This window comes from Prunus persica, chromosome G2, assembly GCF_000346465.2.
Source record: "Prunus persica cultivar Lovell chromosome G2, Prunus_persica_NCBIv2, whole genome shotgun sequence".
NCBI lineage: Eukaryota > Viridiplantae > Streptophyta > Magnoliopsida > Rosales > Rosaceae > Prunus > Prunus persica.
In genome coordinates, this window is record NC_034010.1 from 21025313 (window position 1) to 21048037 (window position 22725).

Consider the following 22725-nt stretch of genomic DNA (forward strand, 5'->3'; position numbering starts at 1 on the left):
AGACACTGAAGTTTCAATTGGAGAAAAAAATGGTTCACAACTGCATCCTTGAAATGGTGCTTGTGGGATATTTTTCTTTCTTGACTGGTAGTTGTTTGTGGATTGTGGAGGTAAATGGGTTTATTTGTAAAAATGGTTTGTGGGGAATGAGGGCTTCAAAATATAACAACGACTGTGATTGAGAAATATTAGTGTAATTATAAGGTGACCAAACCCCATAAAGATAAGTATTTAAGGAGAAAGAGACGCACAGAGAAGACAACTAGAATTTTATTTGCCCTCCAAAAGAAAGTGGAACTGGCATTTGAAGGGAGAAAGAGATAAAGAAGAACGATAGTAACTCTCTACACGAAGAAACTTAAGACAAGGAAAAAACAAAAAAACAAAAAGACTGAGGAAATGGAAACTTACTTTAAACCTTGAGATTAATGTTAATCAGAAATTCTTTACATTATTAAGCAAAATTAAGACCTACCACCATGGTTAGCTATGATTTGCCATGGCTAACAAGGGCGGCGGTTCGTGTTATTTCTTTGCCAATGATTTAACATCTGGTTAGCTTCATGTAGAGCTAGTTAATCATAATCCCACTGTTTTATATTCATGTCGTGTTTGGATTCACCCACATGAATGCATAAAACATTTAAGAACCACATAGTGCCTTAGCCGAAACCCGGAAAAGCTCTTCATTTGAGTAAGTACTCTAGTCGAAACATTTAAGAAAAAAATGAATCAAAAGAGTTTGTTAATTGGATTTCCTTATTCAGTTATTAATTTTCACCCAATAAAACATTTGAAAAGATTTTCCTTCATTCATTACTCATTACCCGACAATTGTATTTCTTAGCTACGCATAAGTTTTTAAACACAAAAGAGTAATTTTTGGCTGAAAACTTATTTTCAATGACTCACATTAACTGTTAATAAGGAATAATTAGATTCGACCGAACGACCTAAATAACCTAAACGTTCAACAGCACACTCAAAATTCATAATGTGACCACTTGTAAAGTATATTTTTCTGAGCATGAAAGCTAATTAGGCCTCTTTTAGGAATTGTGGACTGAATTGTTATTTTAGATAAGACTAAATCTGAAATGGACTGAATTGTGAGGATATTTTTCCATATTTAGTATTAATATTGGATTTCTTAATTGTCCAATTTAATTGCATACCATGTTTACTTTTACCAAAATTACATACCATATCAAATGAAACTATTATAATGTATTTAAGGAACTGTCATATTTACATTGTCTGAAGAAGGGACAGTAAGAAAGTTAAATTCTGCAAATCTAGATCTTTGGTGGAAAATTCAGACCTCTAGCAAAAGCAAAGATATAAACTTTGGGTACAAAAAAACCCCATTACCAGTACCAAGTTGAAAAAAAAGGGGAGAGAAATAAAAAGAGTGTCATAGATCTGAACCTTCAGAAGAAAAAAGTGTGAAAAGGTTACAATTTTTTCACTGTCTTCACAGACTTTCAGAGAGAGTGAGTGAGTCAACCGGCCTTTTTGGAGCTTTGTATTTGTAAGGCTTCGAAGAGTCCACATAGTGCGTTTTATCTTCACCTCTCTCCCTCTCTCTCTCTCTCTTACTATTTCTCTCACCTGCTTTTTTTTGCTTTTCTCTGTGCAAATCTTGGAAAAGGAAAAGCCTTTTCCTCTCTCTCATTTTTTTATTTTTCTCAACTCTCTCAAGCCTTTTTAGAGTGGAGTCAAGCATGCAGTGAACCAGAGATATCACTCACCCAACAAACTAGGGTTGCCCTTATTTGGTTTTCCTCCAAACCAAACAGCAGTCATTTAGGCCTCTTCTGGTGCTTTTCGCTGTCTAGGCGAGTTAGAGAGAAAAAAATCAAGGAAGAGAGAGAGAGGGATAGAGAACGAAGAGCTAAGCAGCTGGAGTGTACCAAAAAAGGGTTTGCTTGCCTTCTTTCTCTTTCTTTCTCTCCAAAAGAACCCCTTAAAACATTTCCTTCGCTAGAGAGGGAGTTGGAGACATTTGGATTAACTCTGAACCGTCTGTCTCCTCTGCCTCTCTGTGCTTTTTCTTTCTCTTACAAAAAAGAGATCATTTTTTTCTGTCCAAATATTTATATTTTTTCTTCTCATTTTGTGTGGAGAGAGCAAATTACGTGGTCATTAAGCGAAGTGGGTGTAAATTTGTAAAGAATAGGAGGAGAATCTGGTGTGTTAGGAGGAGTTAAGAAGAAGCAAGCAAAGAAAAGAGAGTTGGGCTTTTTCTTTTTGATGAGTTTTGGGGGTTTTCTTGACAACAGTACCGGCAGTGGTGGCGGTGCAAGAATTGTGGCTGATATCTCTTACAACAACACTTCAAGCAGCACCCACAGCAACAATATGCCCTCCAGTGCACTTGCTCAGCCACGTCTTGTAACTCAGTCTCTCACTAAGTCCATGTTCAACTCTCCAGGACTCTCACTCGCCCTTGTAAAGCTCTCATCTTTCTCTCTCTCTCTCTCTCTTCTTTTGTTTCTGAAAGTATGGTCTTGAAACTGATCTGGGTTTTTGTTATTTTTTGGTTTTGTTTTAAAAAAATTACTGTGCTATCAGCAGACAAATGCGGATGGGCAAGGCGATGTGACGAGAATGGCTGAGAATTTTGAGACCAACGTTGGGAGGAGGAGCCGAGAGGAAGAGCACGAGAGCAGATCTGGGAGTGATAATATGGATGGTGGTTCTGGGGACGATCAAGATGCTGCTGATAATACCAATCCTCGTAAGAAAAAACGATACCACCGACACACCCCGCAGCAAATCCAAGAACTTGAAGCGTATGATATAATAAAAATCCCATATTTTATTTTACTGTTTTTGCATAAAATTATTGACTTTTTCAGTGTATGGTTGTTAATTTGTGTGTTTTTTTTAATCATTTGGGTTTGGTTTTAGGCTGTTCAAGGAGTGTCCTCATCCTGATGAGAAGCAAAGATTGGAGCTCAGCAGAAGGCTTTGCTTGGAGACCAGACAAGTCAAATTCTGGTTCCAAAATCGCCGAACCCAGATGAAGGTAAATTGCTCTACACAGACATTTTTTAGTTTCCATTTCTTTTCTTTTCTTGAGGGTTGACGGAGTTTTGGTCGTTTTGGGACTTATTAGACTCAACTGGAACGCCATGAGAACTCACTGCTGAGGCAAGAGAATGACAAACTTCGAGCGGAGAACATGTCGATTCGGGACGCAATGAGGAACCCAATTTGCTCAAACTGTGGTGGTCCTGCAATTATAGGAGAGATATCACTCGAAGAGCAACACCTCAGGATCGAAAATGCCCGATTGAAGGACGAGTTGGATCGAGTTTGTGCCCTCGCTGGGAAGTTTCTAGGCCGCCCCATTTCGTCCCTGGCCACATCAATGGGGCCTCCACTACCGAGCTCAACCTTGGAGCTCGGAGTTGGGAGCAATGGCTTTGGTGGGTTGAGCTCTGTGGCTACATCAATGCCAGTGGGGCCTGATTTTGGAGGTGGGATTGGGAGCGCCATGTCAGTTGTGCCTCACTCTAGGCCTAGTGTGACCGGCCTGGACCGGTCGATGGAGAGATCGATGTTTCTAGAGCTTGCCTTGGCTGCCATGGATGAGTTGGTGAAGCTGGCTCAGACAGATGAGCCACTTTGGCTGAGGAGCTTGGAGGGTGGAAGAGAGGTTTTGAACCATGAAGAATACATGAGAAGTTTCACTCCTTGCATTGGGTTGAAGCCAAATGGTTTTGTTACCGAGGCTTCTAGGGAGACTGGCATGGTCATTATCAACAGCTTGGCCCTTGTTGAGACTTTGATGGAATCGGTAAGAGCAAATACTTTGTATTGAAATTTGATGCCATTTGAGATTTTGGCCTTTGTGTGTATTTTTTGGTTTTCAATGCTTGTTCAAATATTTTTTTGCTTATTTTATGTTCAAAATCAAATCTCATTTTGCTCGAAACAGAATCGGTGGTTGGAGATGTTTCCTTGTTTGGTTGCTAGAACCTCGACCACTGATGTCATTTCTAGTGGAATGGGAGGAACTAGAAATGGTGCACTTCAACTGGTAAGTACTTGATAGTCCTAAAGAGAAATAAAATGAAAATATATGTACTTGCCCATTTTTGTGTCACTTAAAGCATTTTCAAATTTTTTTTTTTGGGGTAATAATCAAATTTCAGATGCATGCTGAGCTACAAGTACTATCCCCTTTGGTTCCGGTTCGGGAGGTAAATTTCCTCCGCTTCTGCAAGCAGCACGCAGAGGGCGTGTGGGCTGTGGTCGATGTGTCGGTCGACACCATCCGTGACACCTCCGGTGCACCTACATTTATGAACTGCAGGAGGCTCCCTTCTGGTTGTGTTGTGCAAGATATGCCTAATGGGTATTCTAAGGTAAGTTATACCACTTTCCATTCAAGTCTATCATAACTTATTTGGTTCTTTACATATATGCCTTGAGAGTTAAATGATTTTCTCTTCTGGTAAAATCAAAAACATATTTATCTAACTTAGGAATCACTGACTTGCGAATGAGCAACTGACCGTAACACAACTCAGATAACGGTCCACATAAAGCTTTAATTTTTTTGTTTGAATTCAAAATGCTTATCTGGAATGCATCGTCCCAGAAGGCAAGTACAGCTTCAGTTACATGGTTCATATTTGTTTGCTTTAACATTTATTGTGCTTTCCCAAGTGGGTGTTCTTCCCCTTTGGCCTTTAATGAGTCTGTTGAAGTAACTGCAACATTGGAGCTTAGTTGAGAACATTTAAGTGGGAGCCAAAAAACCCCAAGTCAATATCTTTGAGTTTCTTTCTACTTAGCATATATAGTTTTTAGCATTATTTACATTCCCCAAGCCACCACTTAATTATTAATTAATTAATTAATTAAAAGAGCTCATGCATCAAAGAACTTTATTTGTCTAGTCTAGTGATTACTCACCACATCACCACACTGTCCCATTGCTTAGATTGGCCTTACCAACCCAATATTTTATGTCTCTCAAAGAATCGGAACCTTCCTCAAATCTTATCATCTGGTCTCTCCAAATCATATACTAATCTTCAAACCCTAAACCCTAAACCCTTAACCCAATAGTTTATTATCGGAAGCCTCTAAACCCCAGATTTCTGTACCTTGAACACATTAATTTCATATCCTCCATAACCCCAAACCGCCTTGTAATCTTCAACTCGGGTCAAATTTAATAAACTATTCCTTGCCTTTGATGTTTCTATTCCAATCTTTGATGCTTGCTGCCTTGTATTATCGAAGACCTTGTTGTCAAACTCCAAGACTGCCTAATTTTCTCTCTCTCTCTCTCTCTCTCTAGGTCTAGGGTGTGTATATATAAATAATTGATGTAGACCACCATTTCCAAATCTCGATGCCACCCTATGCTCTCCTTTAAATGTTGCGCAACTTTATCTACACCCAAATATTTTACTCTTTTTGCTCGATGGCAGTGTGATTTCCATGTCTCACATTATTATTGTTAATTTTCTATTTCTTCCATTAGATTTAGAGATGGTTACCATATGTGACATGTGTCACTGGCCCCACAAAGGCTACTTCAACAACTACGGAAAAAAAAACTTAAATTTTGGTTAGCTGGCTTCAGCCTACCTTTGGCTATAAACTATTATTGCTTTGTAATTAAATCTCCACAATTTTGCTTCTTTTGTTAGGTGGGTGCAACTGTGCCTTGTCATACCACACTGTTTATATGTGAATGATTATGTTAATCTAAGCCTAATTAGTAATGTAACATCTTACCAAGTAATCGTGATGACATGATTTAACATTTTGCAGGTTACATGGGTTGAGCATGCAGAGTACGATGAGAGCCAAGTCCACCAGCTCTACCGACCCATGCTGAGCTCCGGCATGGGCTTCGGCGCGCAACGGTGGGTCGCTACCCTCCAACGCCAATGCGAGTGCCTCGCCATTCTCATGTCCTCCTCCGTTCCCACCCGCGACCACACTGGTACGTGATCACTCGATCATTTGAAATTTCTTGAGTATCCATTCCCATACAAACAATGTACCTGCTTCAAATGTATGTAAAATGTCGTGGTGTATTTTTTATACTAGCGATCACGGCGAGCGGGCGGAGGAGCATGCTGAAGCTGGCGCAGCGGATGACGGACAACTTCTGTGCTGGCGTGTGTGCGTCCACAGTGCACAAATGGAACAAGCTGAACGCGCGGAACGTGGACGAGGACGTCCGGGTCATGACCAGGGAGAGCCTTGACGACCCGGGCGAGCCGCCCGGGATCGTGCTCAGCGCTGCCACTTCAGTCTGGCTGCCCGTCTCCCCACAGAGGCTCTTTGATTTCCTGCGTGACGAACGACTCAGGAGCGAGTGGGACATACTCTCCAACGGTGGGCCCATGCAGGAGATGGCCCACATCGCCAAGGGCCAGGATCCAGGCAACTGCGTCTCCCTCCTTCGCGCCAGAGTACTGTTTCTTCCTCTGTCTCTCGTCATAATTTTTTCATTGTTTTATTGTTTATTTTATAATGACGAATGTGTCCTTGGTGGCGGATAAGTTTCAAATCAGTGTGTCGTTGTGTGGGAGGGGGTGAAAAAGGTGAATGTGGAAAGGACAAGTTTGGAATTTGGAAGTATCCATAGGGACGGTTTTGGGATGCAGAGGGGGCAGACATTAGGGACAGTGTTTGTTTCGGTAATCTCCAAAAAAAGTCAAAATTCAAGGACGATTGTCAACTTCCTTGAGTTGTTACTTTCTCACCTTTAACTTTTTCTATTTTTTTTTTCATTCAATCAGAAAAGAGAAAAAAACAAATAATAAAAACAAACTGGTGGTGAGGTCAGGGGTTTGACTTTTAGAATTATGGAATGGCATGCGGTGTAAATATGGGGAAACTGAGGGTCATGTTTGCGGTGGTGCAGGCAATGAACGCAAACCAAAGCAGCATGCTGATCTTGCAAGAGACATGCATAGACTCTGCGGGAGGCCTTGTGGTATACGCGCCTGTTGACATTCCGGCCATGCACGTTGTCATGAACGGCGGGGATTCCGCCTACGTGGCGCTCCTCCCGTCCGGGTTCGCCATTGTCCCGGATGGGCCAGGCTCGCGTGGGCCTATGACCGTCAAAGGTGGCGGTCACGGAAGCAGCAATGGGGGAGGAGGCGAGGACGCCACGCATAGAGTGAGTGGGTCCCTACTGACAATGACGTTTCAGATCCTGGTGAACAGCCTGCCCTCAGCCAAGCTGACGGTGGAGTCGGTGGAGACCGTCAACAACCTCATCTCGTGCACTGTCCAGAAGATCAAGGCCGCCCTACATTGTGAAAGCTGATTATCTGATCGGGTCCTATTGTGTGGGTCACGTGATCCAACCTCACCGTAGCTTCTTTTTTTTCTCTTTTTGTTGACACTATTGACGTCGTGTTGTGCATGTGCATGAAGGTGGTGGTGGCGGTGGTTTGTAGTTATTTTAGGTGATTGTGTGTGAGTGAGAGAGTGAGCTGAAGACTCTGAGTGGTGGGTATGAAGAGTAATGCGGTGGGGGTGTTGAGTCAAGAACGAACCGCACGTGTGTGAGAGTGGTGTTGTCAGCAGCAGCAGCAGCAGCACAAGGCAAAGGCTGGTGGTGGTTCGGGTATTGACTCAGAGGACCCCTAAATTTGAGTAAACGCGTTTGGCTTAAGAGGCAACAAGCGTAAATTATGAAGCAGACAAAAAAAAATGTGAATGAAAAAATTGAGAGAAAGGGTCTCTTTTTATAATTATTAATTTTCATTTAAATTATTGTGAATTTCATTTTCTGTATTATTTATTTATTTTGTGGTTGACTTGAGAATGACTCTGGCAATGTTTAATGAGTGAAAATTCTCTCTTGTATTTACCAAATGCAAATACCCTTCTTTCTTCTTTTTTTCTTTTTCTCTTTTTTTTTTTGGCGGTGTGTCGGTTAATTTGCTGGAGTCAATGAAATGGGAAATGGTGACACGTACTGTGTGAAAAGCGTCGTTCATCACAGGAAGGCTGAATGTGAATTAACTGCGTTGTGTGATTGGACTGGAATTGGATGGGGGGAAGTAGTTAAGCCTGTTCCGTTTGGTCGGTTGGATGTTGGACGGTGAAGCTTTGATAGTTATGTCATATGTACTGCTAGGGGAACATAAGGCTGACTTTTACGAATTTAGAGTGAAAAGAATTATAATTCACAATTGTCACCTTGCCACTTGCCACTTATATTACAACACGTGAACTGATTATATATTACGTGATCGTATTAACATCTTGTAAGAGTTAATTTAATGGCATGACTAAACTTGTAGCTTTTTCACAAAGGGAATTTAACTTGGAATAGGCTTCTTCCTAGGTTTATTTGTTGTACTTGACCTAAAAACATTATATTTAAGTTATTAGGATTGTGTTGCTCGAGACAAGTTACGGATGTAGGGATAAATAATCTCACATCTAAAAAGTATCACAATATAGTTAGAAGTGGGTGGTTTAGTACCAATTACGCATTTTTAGTTAAAACTCCACGCTTGAATGGGTTCATTGAACCTTATTTTACTCAATGTCCAAAGCTAGGAAAAATATCGATGTTGATGTGAGTAGTTAAGTGAGAAAAAATATCGATGTTGATGTGAGTAGTTAAGTGAGAAAAAATATCGATGTTGATATGAACCTTGTGTAATTTTTTTTCAACTCGTTCTGCAATTTGATCATGCAAAAGTGCTGTTGTTGGTATATGTTAGGATGCATTCACAAGCAAGGCCTAGACAGGCATTACTTGGTAGCTGGCTAGCTAAATAGGTGTGGACAAAGGCAATAAAGTCAAGAAAACGAAAGGCCATCCAAAAGAGGGAAATGGCATTTGGCCCTCATAGTCAATTTCAATTGCTCATGGCTTTTTAGCTTTGGACATTGCCTTTTTGATCTTGTCCTATTTCTCCAAAGTCCTCCTTCACAATACAAACTCTCCCCTGCAGTGCACAGCAGTTCATTCATGATCAGATGCATGTATATATGGACATACATACTGTTGTGTTATATATACACACATCATCCCCTCCCTGTCCCAACCCATCACATGCAGAGTGGGTCCCGTTGATGATGGGCTATGTCAATCTTCCACAGTGAAGTCCCAACGCATTATTTGTGGCCACGAGGGGCCATGAAATATGCCATGGATCGCTGTGTGGGAGGGGGGACCATTTACCATATAGTAAATCTTCACCTCACACAAGACGTCCCCTAAAAAAACAACAGTGGAAAACGACTTTTATTGTGTCTCAAAAAGTTACCATTTACCGTGTCCTATGAAATTATTATCTTCACAAGTTTGGAAAATGTAAATTTCTTCGAGTTTTCCTTTATTCGTGACTATTTTATCCTAAATTCGCAAGGTTAGAAGTTATTCTCAAAGTAAAAAATAGGTTTATTGTTGTCATAATTTGGTTTGTTCTTTTCGACAATGTGATGTTCACATGTGGAGAGAGATGGACACACTACTTTAATCAATCAGCTAAATCTACATCTTATACTAATTTTATTTATGCTTCCAGATAATAAATGTGCGTAACATTCTGCTTAAAGCATTCCTCATTTCCATCATTTCTAAACATCAAAATTGGAATATTTTTCTATGGATTTCTCCCCAACCCATCCAAATCCGATTAAGCGAAACAAGCATAATTCTTAAGTCATGTACCTACATACCCTAGGTTTTATGTATAAGGCAACCCTAATAAATTTCCAGCTCAAAAGTGTTAGGGTGGGGGTTTATGTATATAGTTGTCTTTTCTCTTAGTCATGGAAACATGTTATGTCTTCAGATATACGCAATTTTCCTTAGCTGCTCATTTACCCTAATTAGAGTACGCAGGCCAACTCACATTCATGATATTGATTGCCTATAATATACAAATGCACTCCACTCCATCATTGGCGCAGCATCAGATGGCTGTTGCCAATACTCAACCAATCATATAGGCATGTATTCCATACGATTCATATTCAAAATTACATCCTTTTTTTTTCTTTTCAATGATTTAACACTTCGATGTCCATGAAATATAAACTCAGACGTCATAACCTCTTTCAACAAATCAGAGACAAAACGTTATTAAATCACATGATGATTGACAAAAATGGTCCTTCTCGAAAAAAATATGGTAAAGTAAGAATTTGTAAAATCTTCTTGCGTATGTCGTCGTTTGGAAATAAACACATACATCTTAATTTTAGAGAAAGAGAGATAGATGAACATTGCCTTCATTATTGTTACTTTTCTTCGTGCCGTGTATGTAGGCTTTGTTGAAATTGCATGTAACATTTAAGGCATAGTTTGACATATGGATGATAATAATACAAGAAAACCCTTTTTCCTAATCTTCTTCAGCTTTCAATGAAAAAAGGAGAGGTTGGTGTGTTGCGGGAGGTCTTAGACATCATTATGTGCATAGAGGATGGGAGATTCTGCAATTTTAAGCACACTCTTAACTTGGGTGCATTGAATATGTAGGACCATTTGCCAGCCAAAGTCTTTGAGTTTAATTAATTCTCTTAGAAATAAAAGGCCACACTTTTCTCTATAATATGTCAATTAATTAGGCGTGCAAATGTAGGCTGCCGCATACACGTACAGTGACTAGGAATATATATTTTCAAAAGCATCGAAGCCTCAACTGATCATCAGTCTCTCAAAGTCTCTAGTTTCAACAGAGAACTTTAGAGAATCAATATACCCTTAATTAAATTGCATGGAAACAAGAGGAGGTCAAGGGTGACGTTTTGATGTTACTTTGAGTTGTGTGTTTTGGGTTCACGTGCCAAACTATGAATTATTATAGTTTTCCAACTAAAATGGTATCCAAATTATTGCTCTAGTATCATTTTAGTTCATCAACTAAAATTTTCATTTGAATAGTCCTTCAACTCTTTATTTAGTATCAAAATGGTCCAATCGCCAAAGTCTGTCAACTATTCAGTGAAATTGAGGGGCAAAACCATCTTTTCAGGGCATTCCAACTGTCACTCTTTCTTGGAAGTTTTGTTTGGTTCCCGAGCTCTCAAAAATGACTTCACGGAGTAACGTAGAAGAAGAATATGAAGACTAATTTGGAATTTGTTTGGTTTTAAGGGTACTGTCCTAAAAAGACAATTTCACCCTTTGATTTCACAAAATAGTTGATAGAATTTGATGGTAGAACTGTTGTGATATCAAGTAAAGAGTTAGAGGACTATTGAAATGAAAATTTTAGTTGATGAACCAAAATGATACTAAAACAATAATTGAGGGACCATTTCGGTCGAAAACCCAATTATTATTTTCTAAGTTCTGATTAGCACTGGCATGTGCATGCTTCGTGGAGTCACTATGTTTACTTAAATGGAAAAGCAAAGACTTGCAGTTAGGAACTTGTAACTCAAGTGATTAAGAGTATTTATCTTTATACTCTAGGTCCTAGGTTCGATTCTTCCCTCTCCCTCTTGTATAAAAACATGAAAGAAATGGAGCTTCTTTTGTTCGTTGGCACAACATGTGATTTTTCCCTAGGTTCATAAGGTAGTGCTTGATTAATCTGTAACTAACAAGGCTTTTTCCAGCCCATGATCTTCCTCCATTTGAGAAAAAGCGAAAAACCAAAAGCAAAATCCTTTGAAGCCCATTAGCCATGTCTTGTGAACTAGGCTCGTGGTCTGGTAGGGATGATGAGTATATTCACACCCAAAAATTTGATAACCAAACCCAACAACTTATTGCAAAGAAAAATCATCGAGCTTTCCAATTTTGAGACTTGAAAATAAGCTACTTCTAAGCTTTATTATGATGGAGCCCATTTATTTGTTTTATTTTTACAAGCGATAATGAGGACGCAGAAATTCACCACCACAAGACCTTGATAATAAGCCCCCTTGCATCACACCCTTTGTTTTTACAAGAATTAATGATAAACGAAAAATTTAGCAATGCACCATAAACTTATGACCTTTTTTTTCCGATGTGCCCCTCAACTTTCTTTCAATTTGCTTATAAACTCTGCTAACCATCAAATTTATCGCATTTTATACCTGAATAAATTTGGGCCTAGTGACTCTACCATTCTACTGCTAATAACTTCACGACAATGCTAGGAGGCCAGCCATGAACTGCAACCAAACTGGGCCGATGACGCGTTTTCTTTTCCACATAAAAGAATGGGCAATGCCCAAAGCAAACATTAATATAAAAATACACCCATAAGAACAACAAAAAAATAGCCCGACCCGAACAAAGATAAGGGCATAACTAGTACTAACTAGCCCACAACCCAACCCATAACATGTTCTCGATTTATAATGAGGGTCTTATCTGAAGTTCTATCTCTTAATCGTTGGATCAAACTAACTAATTTAATTAAATAATTAATAAATAAAGTCTATAAAATTTTACCTACTTGTTAATGTAATCGTTGCCTCCGGTGTCGAATGGATGCTACACTACAAGTTGAGTTTTCTATTATCATATTTGGGAACTTTTTTTTATTACAACTTGAAGGCCAGTGTGTCGATGGTGGGTTTGAAATACTACAAGTTGGGTTTCGGTTGGGAAGTTACCAACCATTATCACATTTTGACAGAGGGTTGGCACGCCTAAGTTCAACAAGATTTGAATTTTTAACTCGAATTAAAAACTTGAATTTATGCATTACCCAACCCTATGAAAATATAGTATATTAATAAGTAATGTGCATGGAGTTTGTAGAAGTATTTACTCATACACACGAAGTTCTAAGTTTGATTTTCACTCCCTCAATATCACTTATATAAATAAAAAAAAGCATTGTTTTTGTCCACTACGTCTTAGTCGGGTCCGATGTTAGAATTAATAGAATGATATATTGAGTCATTGTAAAAATTTAGAAAAAACTAAACTTAGAATCAATATAATGATATCTTGAGTCATCATAGAAATTAAGAAAAACAATAATTATGCTATATTTGCGAAACATGCTGATTGATTAATTTGGACAACCCAAACGCAAATTAAATTTAAGTTTAAACCCTTTAAAATCGATCATGACGAGTTTTAATCAAAGCTAAACTAAGTAATTTCTTAAACGAGATCCCGCAATGCAGGATTTGCACACATGCTTTTCGGGAAGCTAATTAACTTGCGAATTAGCTTCCTAAACTTGGATTAATATAGGATTTGATGATAAAAACTAATTTAGTTTAATCAAGTGCTCACTCATCATTACACCAACAAACACCCTTCAAATGATCATCATTGTTGTCCACAACATCGTCACTCCCTTTCATGAATCGGTTTGCAACAAAAACTACACAATTCCAATGACTAGTTTTTGCCCATTGGTTTTAAGGCAATGCCTTTATTTGTTATAAATGACCATTGAAGCATCAGGTAGCTCGCCAACTGGAAATAACAATTTACCAACCGCACAACATCTTGTGGTTGTCACATGAAATTTTTAGATTTAACAGCTATATATTTTTTTGGGTCAGAAATTTCAACATTAAAGAAAAACAAAAAGACCGATTCGTACGGTTTCATGGCCAGCACAATTAATTAAGTCCTAAGCAAATAAAATTCAAAGCCCTAAAAACTTGACCGCAGAAACAAACCGTCCAATGACCGGTCAAAAAGCACCCCCACCGAAAATTCAGTCCCGGGGATATCTTTGTAAATCCACGCGTCCTCTTTACCAGGAAAATCCGCAAATGCTCACCGTTGGATGCCCCATCATATCCCATCAACGGCCGGAGTTTTACGTTTGACCGAGGTACGATAAAGAAATGGTGTAAGGCTGGAATGAATGATTTTTCTTTGGTCCAAGTTTGACCGGAGGATCCCAAAAAAAAAAAAAAAAAAAAAAAAAAAAGAGAAAAAGAAAAAAAACAGCTAACAGACAGGGAGATAAATTCTAGAGAGAGAAAAATACAAATACAATTTTAGTGAGAGAAATCCTGAAAAATCTTAAAGAGAGAGAGCGGGGGAGAGAAAGAGAAAGGGAGGCTGTGGGTTTTCTTCTTTCTTTTCCTTTGATTCTTTTGGGGCTCTGTGGTTTCTGGTTTTGAATCAAAGGGAGAGAGAGAAACAGAGAGACGAGGAAGAGGAGGAGGAGAGAGAAAGCTTGGCATTCTTTCTCTCTCTTCTGTGATTTTTCTCATTTTCTGGGAGGAATTTAGGGTTTGGTTGAATCAAATAGACGAAACGAAGATGAATATGATGCGAAGGCTCAAGAGCATTGCCTCGGGTCGGACCTCTGTTTCATCGGAGCCTGTAAGTGTGATTTATATTTATATTTGTTCATTTATTGTTGGCTTAGAGCGTTAGAGCTTGTTTAGCTAGCTCAGAAAATGGATCAAAATGAAGCAAAAAGTTATAAGTCGTGATTTACGGCGCTTTGGGTTTCTGATATTTGAAATTTCAGAAGCTCGCATCTGGATATTCAAAATACAGTTGACGATTTTTTTTTTTTGTTTACTTTTATGATTTGGATTTATGCGGTGGATATTTTAATATATAATTATATTCTTTTGTGGTACATGTATGTATTCATTTTTTGTTTCTATTTCAGACAGAGATGTTAGATTTTCTTCCACTAGCAAATCTGCGCATTTTGATGATTTTTCTCCCCTATTTTCTGTGCATATTAGAAAAAGTTCGGTTTTTTCGCGTATGGATTTGAAGGACCATATGGTTTTATTAGATTAGTATGTATGTATTATTCCATTTTTATTGGATTGGGGGTGGGGTGGTAATTATGGATTTTCAATCGTATTTACATATCTGTTCCGAGCCGAAATGGGATTTTAATTGTTGTGCTGTTACGTTTTATGCGTGGGTAGCTGATCAATGTTGCCCAAGACTAAGTTGTTCCTACTTTTGATTGGTCTAGTATTTTCATGATGCATTGCACTTGCAATTACTTGTGAGCAAAGGAAGTTTTATGTCACCACAGATAATGATGTTTTAAAATGTTAGTTTATGTAACAGGAGCAGCCTTTGTTGGGATTGCTGATACATCAAATGACTGTTTTTGGTTCTTTTATGGTTTACATGCAATGCCAACTTTGTGTGTATAAAATTACAAGAATATGTGCTACTAGCTTATGACTGGCGTGGTTGTTTACAGCAATGAGTTAAAATGCCATTATGTGTGTGAATGTTAAATATGTGTTTGCGTGTATAAAGTTACAAGAATATGTGCTACTAGCTCATGACTGGTGTGGTTGTTTACAGCAATGAGTTAAAATGCCATTTTAGATCTGTACGTTTGGCTTTCTTTTAATAGGAGATAATGAAGGCTATGTGGGTTATTTTTGTCATTGTTTAAGATATTTTGCACAACCTTTTTATTTGTTGATCATTTATAGCTAAGTTTCATTTTTTATTTCCAGGGCGTGGATTCTATTACAAAGAGAGCAAAGTTTGACCAAGAAACTGAGAAGAAGGCTAATAAACAGTCAAATACTGTTGAGAAAAGTGCCACCAGTCTAGAGCAGCATACTGTTCCAACATCACTGGAAACTGTTGCAAGCACATCTGATGTATCTTCAATAGCTAAGACAGAGGCCAAAGAAGAAAAGTCAAGTTATGATCAGCTTCCCAAAGAAATGAATGAAATGAAAATTAGAGATGAGAAGGCCAACAACCATGATGAAAAGGTAACTTTTGTTGTTAATTCTTTTCATGTAATTTTTTCCTTCAGATATGTGTATATAATATATTATCACTCTGCTATTTTTTAAATGTAACAAAGCAAAGTCTTAACAAGCAAATACCAGTTACCGAGTAAATGGTTGCAAATTTTCCCTGCGCAGGATATGGAAGAAACTGTTATAAATGGTAATGGAACAGAAACTGGTCATATAATTGCAACAACAGTAGGAGGACGGAATGGACAACCTAAACAGGTGATTTCATTTATCTGCGTTGTGCTTCTGCATTTCTCAAGTTGTCTCTTAATTTCATTGTCTTGAATACTTAGTAAAACCAAACTAGAAAGTCTTTATGTTGGATGATTTTTAACTTCTCTGTGTATGATCTCTTTTTCCGCTGGAGCCTTTGGTTGATTTACACTCTATATGTACATGATGTATTATATTTGAGATAAATTGTTCATAATATTTTAATCAATTTTCTTATTTGGTTACAGACAATTTCATATATGGCAGAGCGTGTAGTTGGCACTGGTTCATTTGGAGTTGTCTTTCAGGTACATGAGATCATTTGGATTTGCTCACTATTTAGGTTTCGTTGGTTCCTTTTCCACTGATACAGATTTCGACGTCAATTTTTTTCCCTTGCTCACTGTACTGTATGCTGCAGGCTAAATGTCTGGAAACAAGTGACGCAGTTGCAATAAAAAAGGTGCTGCAGGATAAAAGATATAAAAATAGAGAACTTCAAATTATGCGTTTACTTGACCATCCTAACGTTGTCCAGTTGAAGCATTGCTTCTTTTCAACTACTGACAAAGACGAGCTGTACCTTAACCTTGTCCTCGAGTATATATCTGAAACTGTTTACCGAGTTTCAAAGCATTATATCAGGATGAACCAACATATTCCCATTATTTATGTGCAATTGTATACATACCAGGTGATTTTGGAATCCTGCTGCTAATTTTTATTTCCTGCCTTTTCTTTAGTGGTTTGTCTTTTACGATGCCTATTCTGGAGAATAAATTCTGTTGTTTTATCTTTTGTAGATTTGTCGCGCATTAAATTATTTACACCATGTTATTGGTGTGTGTCATCGTGACATTAAGCCACAAAATTTGCTGGTAAGATTTTCTTCTAACTTTTATCAGTTTGATTTTAGTGTTGATCATGTAATGAACCAGAATAAGTTTTCTCATTCACAGCAGTCTGACTTTACTTATATAGATAAAATTGACAACAATTATATTTGGGTTCAATTACCCACTCCATTTGGCGACCAAACCAAGACCTTTTATTTAACAGAAGGGACGGATACCACCACACTATAAGGGTGGTGGTTGACTTTGCATATGATATGAGCACTAAGTTTTGATAGTTTCAATTATTTAAATAAAGACTAAAGCCTGCATGTCAGCCCTTTGATATGTTTACTATGTTTTGATTTCAAATTGGTATGAGATTGTATCTTCTGTCATCATACTGAGGTTGAGGTTGTGATGCATATTGCAGGTGAATCCCCACACGCATCAGCTAAAGATATGTGATTTTGGGAGTGCAAAGATGTTGGTATGTTTCGTAGTTTGTAAATTCTGGAGGTAACAGTGCTTTGATGATATCTTGGAATTCATGAAGGTCTTGGAACTTATGAATTCTTTTATTTTCTCATTTTTAGGTGCCAGGTGAATCCAACATATCATACATTTGTTCACGATATTATAGGGCTCCAGAACTTATATTTGGGGCTACAGAATATACCACTGCAATTGATATGTGGTCTGTTGGTTGCGTATTTGCTGAGCTTCTTCTTGGACAGGTATGTGTATAGCATGTCAGATTTCTTTCCTTATTTATATTTTCTAGTAACTCATGGCTATTTTTGGTATCATTGCAGCCACTGTTTCCCGGGGAGAGTGGTGTTGATCAGCTGGTGGAGATTATAAAGGTATGGTAGATGTATCCACTTTTTGCTTGTTATGGTGATACTTTTGCTATTTTGCGTTCTGATTTTCTCTTTTGGGTATCATACTAGATTCTTGGGACACCAACCAGAGAAGAAATAAAGTGCATGAATCCGAATTACACTGAGTTTAAGTTCCCTCAGATCAAAGCTCACCCATGGCACAAGGTCTGTTCAATATTTTAATTTTTGAGTATTTATTATCAGCTCTTCATCAATTGGATTATCGGATCTATATTTGTGTCAGCAGAAAATCTTAATGTGCTTGTAATCTTCAGATATTTCACAAGCGAATGCCCCCTGAAGCAGTGGATCTTGTGTCAAGGCTGCTCCAGTACTCACCAAATCTACGTTGCACAGCTGTAAGAAAATAAAATTGCTCTTGATAAATTTTTCGTTGGAACTTGTGAATGGTTAAAGTGTAATACTAAATTCTTTCCTGGTTTGTAGTTGGAGGCATGTGCTCACCCCTTCTTTGATGATTTGAGAGACCCAAATGTAAGCTTGCCCAATGGACGAGCATTACCTCCTTTGTTCGATTTCACGGCTCAAGGTAAGATTTTGCACTATTCTATGGCCTTGTTTTTATTTACTTTTTTCTTTTTTAGTAGTTGTGTTAATCTTGATGTCTAACGCGTGCAGAGTTGGCGGGTGCTTCCACTGAACTCCGACATCGTCTAATCCCTGAGCATGCTAGGAATTAATTATTGAAACTGAGGGGTTCATAAATGTACGCGATGTAAATGCAGTTTTGATTGCTTGGATGCTCACATGAGCCATGCTGCCTTGCACCCAAAGGGTCTGCTGTCTCTTGATCCTTTCAGATCAGTCATAGCAGAACTATGCATCGGAGATAAGTTTCTGGCAGGCTGTTCGTACAAATGGATCTTGCGGGTGGAATTTTCAGGTGGGGGTGGAGTGGGACTGCTTGGCAGAGAGATTCCAAGATTAAAATTTTTACAATGTAATGTTGTATGCCTCGACTGAAAGATGGGTTCTTACGTATATGTTAATCATGTTGTCATATATAGTGTTCTATGAATATTGTGGAGACTAACTTAAATGGGATCATTTAGATAAAATTAGGTTCTCATTGTATACTGTTCCCCACTATTTACAGAGAAATTCAAATATTCGAGTTGATTCCCCAATTTCTTCTTTTATCTTTTGCTTTTTCCCTTTTAGTGGCCTTAAGTGAAATAACAGGCAATCCTGTACATTTGAATGATGTGTTCAGTTTTCCGTACCACTGATTGCATCCAGACAATAATTGTCTAATTTGGGATGAATTTCGACCAAAGTTAAACATTATCGTGGTTGAATCGAATCTACCATGACAATCAAGAATGCGTTCATGGTCAAAACTGGACTGAAATAATACGGATATTTTAGTGCCAGATTACCTCTATATTATAGGTCATTGAATTTAGAGTGAAACAAAAAAATATTTTTCGTCCCCTACCTGAGTGCACCACAAAAATAGAGATCAACAAAGGCTTGCAGCTCTGCAGCTGGGCCGCAACTGATTTCTCTGGGCCATTTACCTCCACAGCCTGCTCTTCCAAAATAGCCTGATCTTGCTAGGAAGGTCACATTGAGGTTCTTTAAGCTTTGAGATTAGCAGCTGCCAGTCACTTTCAAGGTACGCGAATTTCTGAAGAGGCTTATGATGTAAGAGGTTTCTGAAGAGGCTTAAATCTCAGATAGACATAGAACTACAAAATGGTTTTTGAATTCGAAATTGTTAAGAGCTCCGCTTTCTGGATGGAATATTACATACAACAAACAATATATTTCCGCATGTTCATTGTCTTATTAGAATCTCCGATCCTGTATTTTCAAGAAATCCTGTACTCAAGGTGTAGTGATTCAGAATCCTGATGAGCTGATTTGATGGAGGTAGAAAATGGTTTGCATTATCTAAGACAATTGGATGAGGAGGAGATCTCTTTATGCAGTACATGAGAGGTTTGAATTCTCATACACGACTGACGAACATAATTCCCTATAGTCTGCAAGCCAGTCACTTTCAAGGTACGCGAATTTCTGAAGAGGCTTATGAGATGCAAGCCACACTCGTAGATGCAGAAGTTAGGCTCTTACAGAAAACACATCACATAAGAGTATGAGATGGGAAAGTTCATATATTACCATTTAAGTCTGTGTTCACTTGACTGTCATAGGTTTGGGGTCTATTGCTTATCCGGGTTTCAGCAGCTTCAAGTTTCATCTGCATCAAACATCTAAGTTTTAGGTTTCTCATCCAGATGTACATAATCCAAAGATATCAAAGAAGGGAAAGAAAAAGAGAGATGGAGTTTATGGTCTCAACCTTTGAAGTGCACTTGACGGTCTTCAAGAAGAGCACGACAAACCAGCCATTTGATGTTAACTAATGAACCTTCTACCAATAGTCGTCACAAGAACAGTTCCCTTCTTTGAAATGATGAAAACAGTTTGAATCCCTTAGTATAATATGTCGGAGAAAAACCTTTGATATATATTTCATTGCATTATGGCAATCTCCACAAACCCGGAGATTCTTAAAAATTCGGATTGGTGCTCCTAGTGGTGTGGTGAGGAGCCCAAAAGCAACAGCCAACTTTTCACTGTGATACGCTAGGCCAAGCTCCTTACCCTCTTTTTCCATGTCATGAAGTGCGAAGTTCATATCTGCGACGTATCCAGCTTCCTTGATCAACATCATGATCTCATCGATTTTGGAATAAATTTCAGCTGTCCTTGAATGGCTTCTATCTTCAGACATAAATGTATGCACTTGGCTGTTCATCTCAATCCAGCTGCATCCAGGCTCCTTAAGAATTCCCTTTGATTTCATCAATCTTCTGATTCTTGCAGCATCTTCCCATCTAGCAGCTGCAGAATACATGTTAGATAACTGAACATAAGGCACAGCATTTAAAGGCTCCATTTTAAATAGGTTTGTTGCTGCCCTCTCTCCCAGTTCTATGTTCCCATGTACTCTGCATGCAGAAAGTAGTGCCTTCCATACAGTTCCATCTGGTTCCACAACCATTTGATTAACTAATGCCTCAGCCTCCTTAAGCTTCCCTGAGCGCCCCAAGAGGTCAATCATACATGCATAGTGCTCAGGACCTGGTTGTATTCCATAAACCCTATTCATCGATTCGAAGTAGTATTGACCTTTTTCCAGAAGACCAGCATGGCTACAAGCAAATAATAAGCCAATAAAAGTAATGAAGTCCGGTTGTGTGCCAGTTGCAATCATTTGATTATAAAATTTTAGGGATTCCTTTCCTCTACCGTTCTGGGCATAACCAACTATTAAAGCTGTCCAAGTAATCACATTTTGAACTTGCATAGAGTCAAAAACTCTATTGGCGTCTTCTATGCACCCACATTTTGCATACATAGTCACAAATGAATTATCTACTGATAAGGATGCTTGAAGGCCGGACTTAATAAAGTTTGCATGAATTTGTTGGCCAAACTCCAAAACTGTCAGCTCTGCACAGGCAATCAAAACGCTGGCAATTACGAATTGGTCTGGATAGATCCCTGCTGTTCTCATCTCACAGAACAATCTAAGTGCTTTTTCATGAGAGCCATTATGTGCATAGCCGGTTACCAGGGAGGTCCATGAAATAACATCCTTGTCTGACATATGCTTAAACACCTCAAGTGCGCAATCTATATTTCCCTGTTTAGCATACATATCAACAAGAGCGTTGCCCACAAGTTGATAAACCTCAAATCCAGTCTTCACAATCAGGCAATGAATCACCATTGCATTTTTCATGTCCTTCAGTGCAGCAAGGGAGTTTAGAACAGATGGATAAGTAAAGTGATCAATCTTCAGTTCTCTCGAACGCATTTCTTTAAACAAGGACAAAGCTTCTTCTGTAAACCCTTGCCTTACACACCCAACAATCATGGAGTTCCAAGAAACGACATCGTCAACCTCCATGCTTTTTAGTGCCTTCTTTGCACTATTATGATCTCCACATTTCACATACATATCAACCAATGCACTTTGGACAAACACATTTGCCCCAAAACCACTCTGAACAATGCATCCATGCACCTGAGCCCCGAAACTGTTCGCCAAAATTAAGGCAGAAGCTGTCAATATGCTAGGGAATGTAAACTGATTGGATTCAACCCCTTCAGCTCGCATGTCCCGAAAACACTTCATTGCCTTAAAACCATCACCATTTTGAGAGTACCCTGTAAGCATAACAGTCCACAGCACGTGATTTTTTCTGTCTGGCAGAGTCTCAAAGAGATATTCAGCTTCCGAAATGCGCTTGCACTTTGCATACATGTCAACCAGACCCGTGACGACAAAGGCATTAGTGTCAAACTGGGTCTTTATCACATACCCATGAACAAGTTCACCACTTTGGAGCAAAACCAATGTTGAGCACAACCTTAGGACACTGCCCAACGTGTACTGGCTCGGCCTGTGTCCCTCAAGCTGCATTTGCCAAAACAATACAAAAGCTTCACTTTCACACTCATTTCGACAATACCCAGATATGAGTGAAGACCAAGTGATGGGGGTTTTACTTGGGGTCGCATCAAATAGTTGTTTAGCTTCATTTAGCCTTCCTGAATTGGCATAAGCAGCTATCATGGTGTTCCAAGAAAACTCATCCCTACTCGGCATTTTATCGAACAGCTGGCGGGCTTCATCGAGTCGACCAGACTTAGACAAATCATTCAGGAGTAAATTCGCCTGGAACTTAGACTGGGTTGAATCCACAATGCTGTGGATGAGATGGGCTAACTCTTTGTGCTTGAATTGATTAGCCTTGTGGGAAAAATTCAAAACTCTTGAATTAAATTTGTTCATAGCCAGTTTTAACTTCTCAATGCTTGTGCTTGTCTATTACAGAGATCATGAAGCTTCCAAATTTCACAAATACAGCTGAGCTCAAGACCATCCCTAGTGTTCAGACAAAAAAAAAAGACAATCCCAAGTGACAAATTGCAGAAAGAAATGTTATTTGGATTCTATTAGCATCTCATTATCTTATTATAAGAGGCCTATTTAAACAAATGGAAGAATATTGATCTGACTTGGCCCAAAAAAACTTAATATGGGCCTATTTGATTCTATATAGTCCATACAAAAT

The 22725-nt window shown here is 38.6% G+C and overlaps 3 protein-coding genes across 4 annotated transcripts; 2 read left to right on the forward strand and 1 right to left on the reverse strand.

The window, feature by feature from the left end:
* On the forward strand, positions 1617 to 7888 carry LOC18787087 (homeobox-leucine zipper protein ANTHOCYANINLESS 2). 2 transcript variants are annotated; one of them, XM_007220194.2, is made up of 9 exons: positions 1617 to 2451; positions 2575 to 2795; positions 2914 to 3031; positions 3122 to 3805; positions 3947 to 4048; positions 4164 to 4376; positions 5800 to 5974; positions 6082 to 6449; positions 6905 to 7888. In XM_007220194.2, exons 1-9 carry the CDS (start codon positions 2254 to 2256, stop codon positions 7313 to 7315), a joined length of 2490 nt encoding a protein of 829 aa, XP_007220256.1. In that variant the 5' UTR covers positions 1617 to 2253; the 3' UTR covers positions 7316 to 7888. The 2 variants fall into 2 exon arrangements, with proteins under 2 accessions (XP_007220256.1, XP_020413144.1); XM_020557555.1 differs by having other exon boundaries at positions 2578 to 2795; positions 6905 to 7696.
* On the forward strand, positions 13927 to 18756 carry LOC18786804 (shaggy-related protein kinase theta). Its single transcript, XM_020557841.1, has 13 exons — positions 13927 to 14260; positions 15382 to 15648; positions 15805 to 15897; positions 16140 to 16199; positions 16313 to 16585; positions 16695 to 16769; positions 17158 to 17214; positions 17321 to 17461; positions 17540 to 17590; positions 17678 to 17773; positions 17884 to 17967; positions 18056 to 18158; positions 18248 to 18756. The coding sequence occupies exons 1-13, from the start codon at positions 14198 to 14200 to the stop codon at positions 18307 to 18309; spliced, it is 1425 nt and encodes a 474-aa protein (XP_020413430.1). The 5' UTR covers positions 13927 to 14197; the 3' UTR covers positions 18310 to 18756.
* Positions 18898 to 22588, reverse strand: LOC18785510 (pentatricopeptide repeat-containing protein At2g03880, mitochondrial). The gene is made up of 2 exons (XM_007220170.2): positions 19938 to 22588; positions 18898 to 19835 (listed from the first exon to the last, which is right to left on the reverse strand). Exon 1 carries the CDS (start codon positions 22440 to 22442, stop codon positions 20010 to 20012), a length of 2433 nt encoding a protein of 810 aa, XP_007220232.2. The 5' UTR covers positions 22443 to 22588; the 3' UTR covers positions 18898 to 19835; positions 19938 to 20009.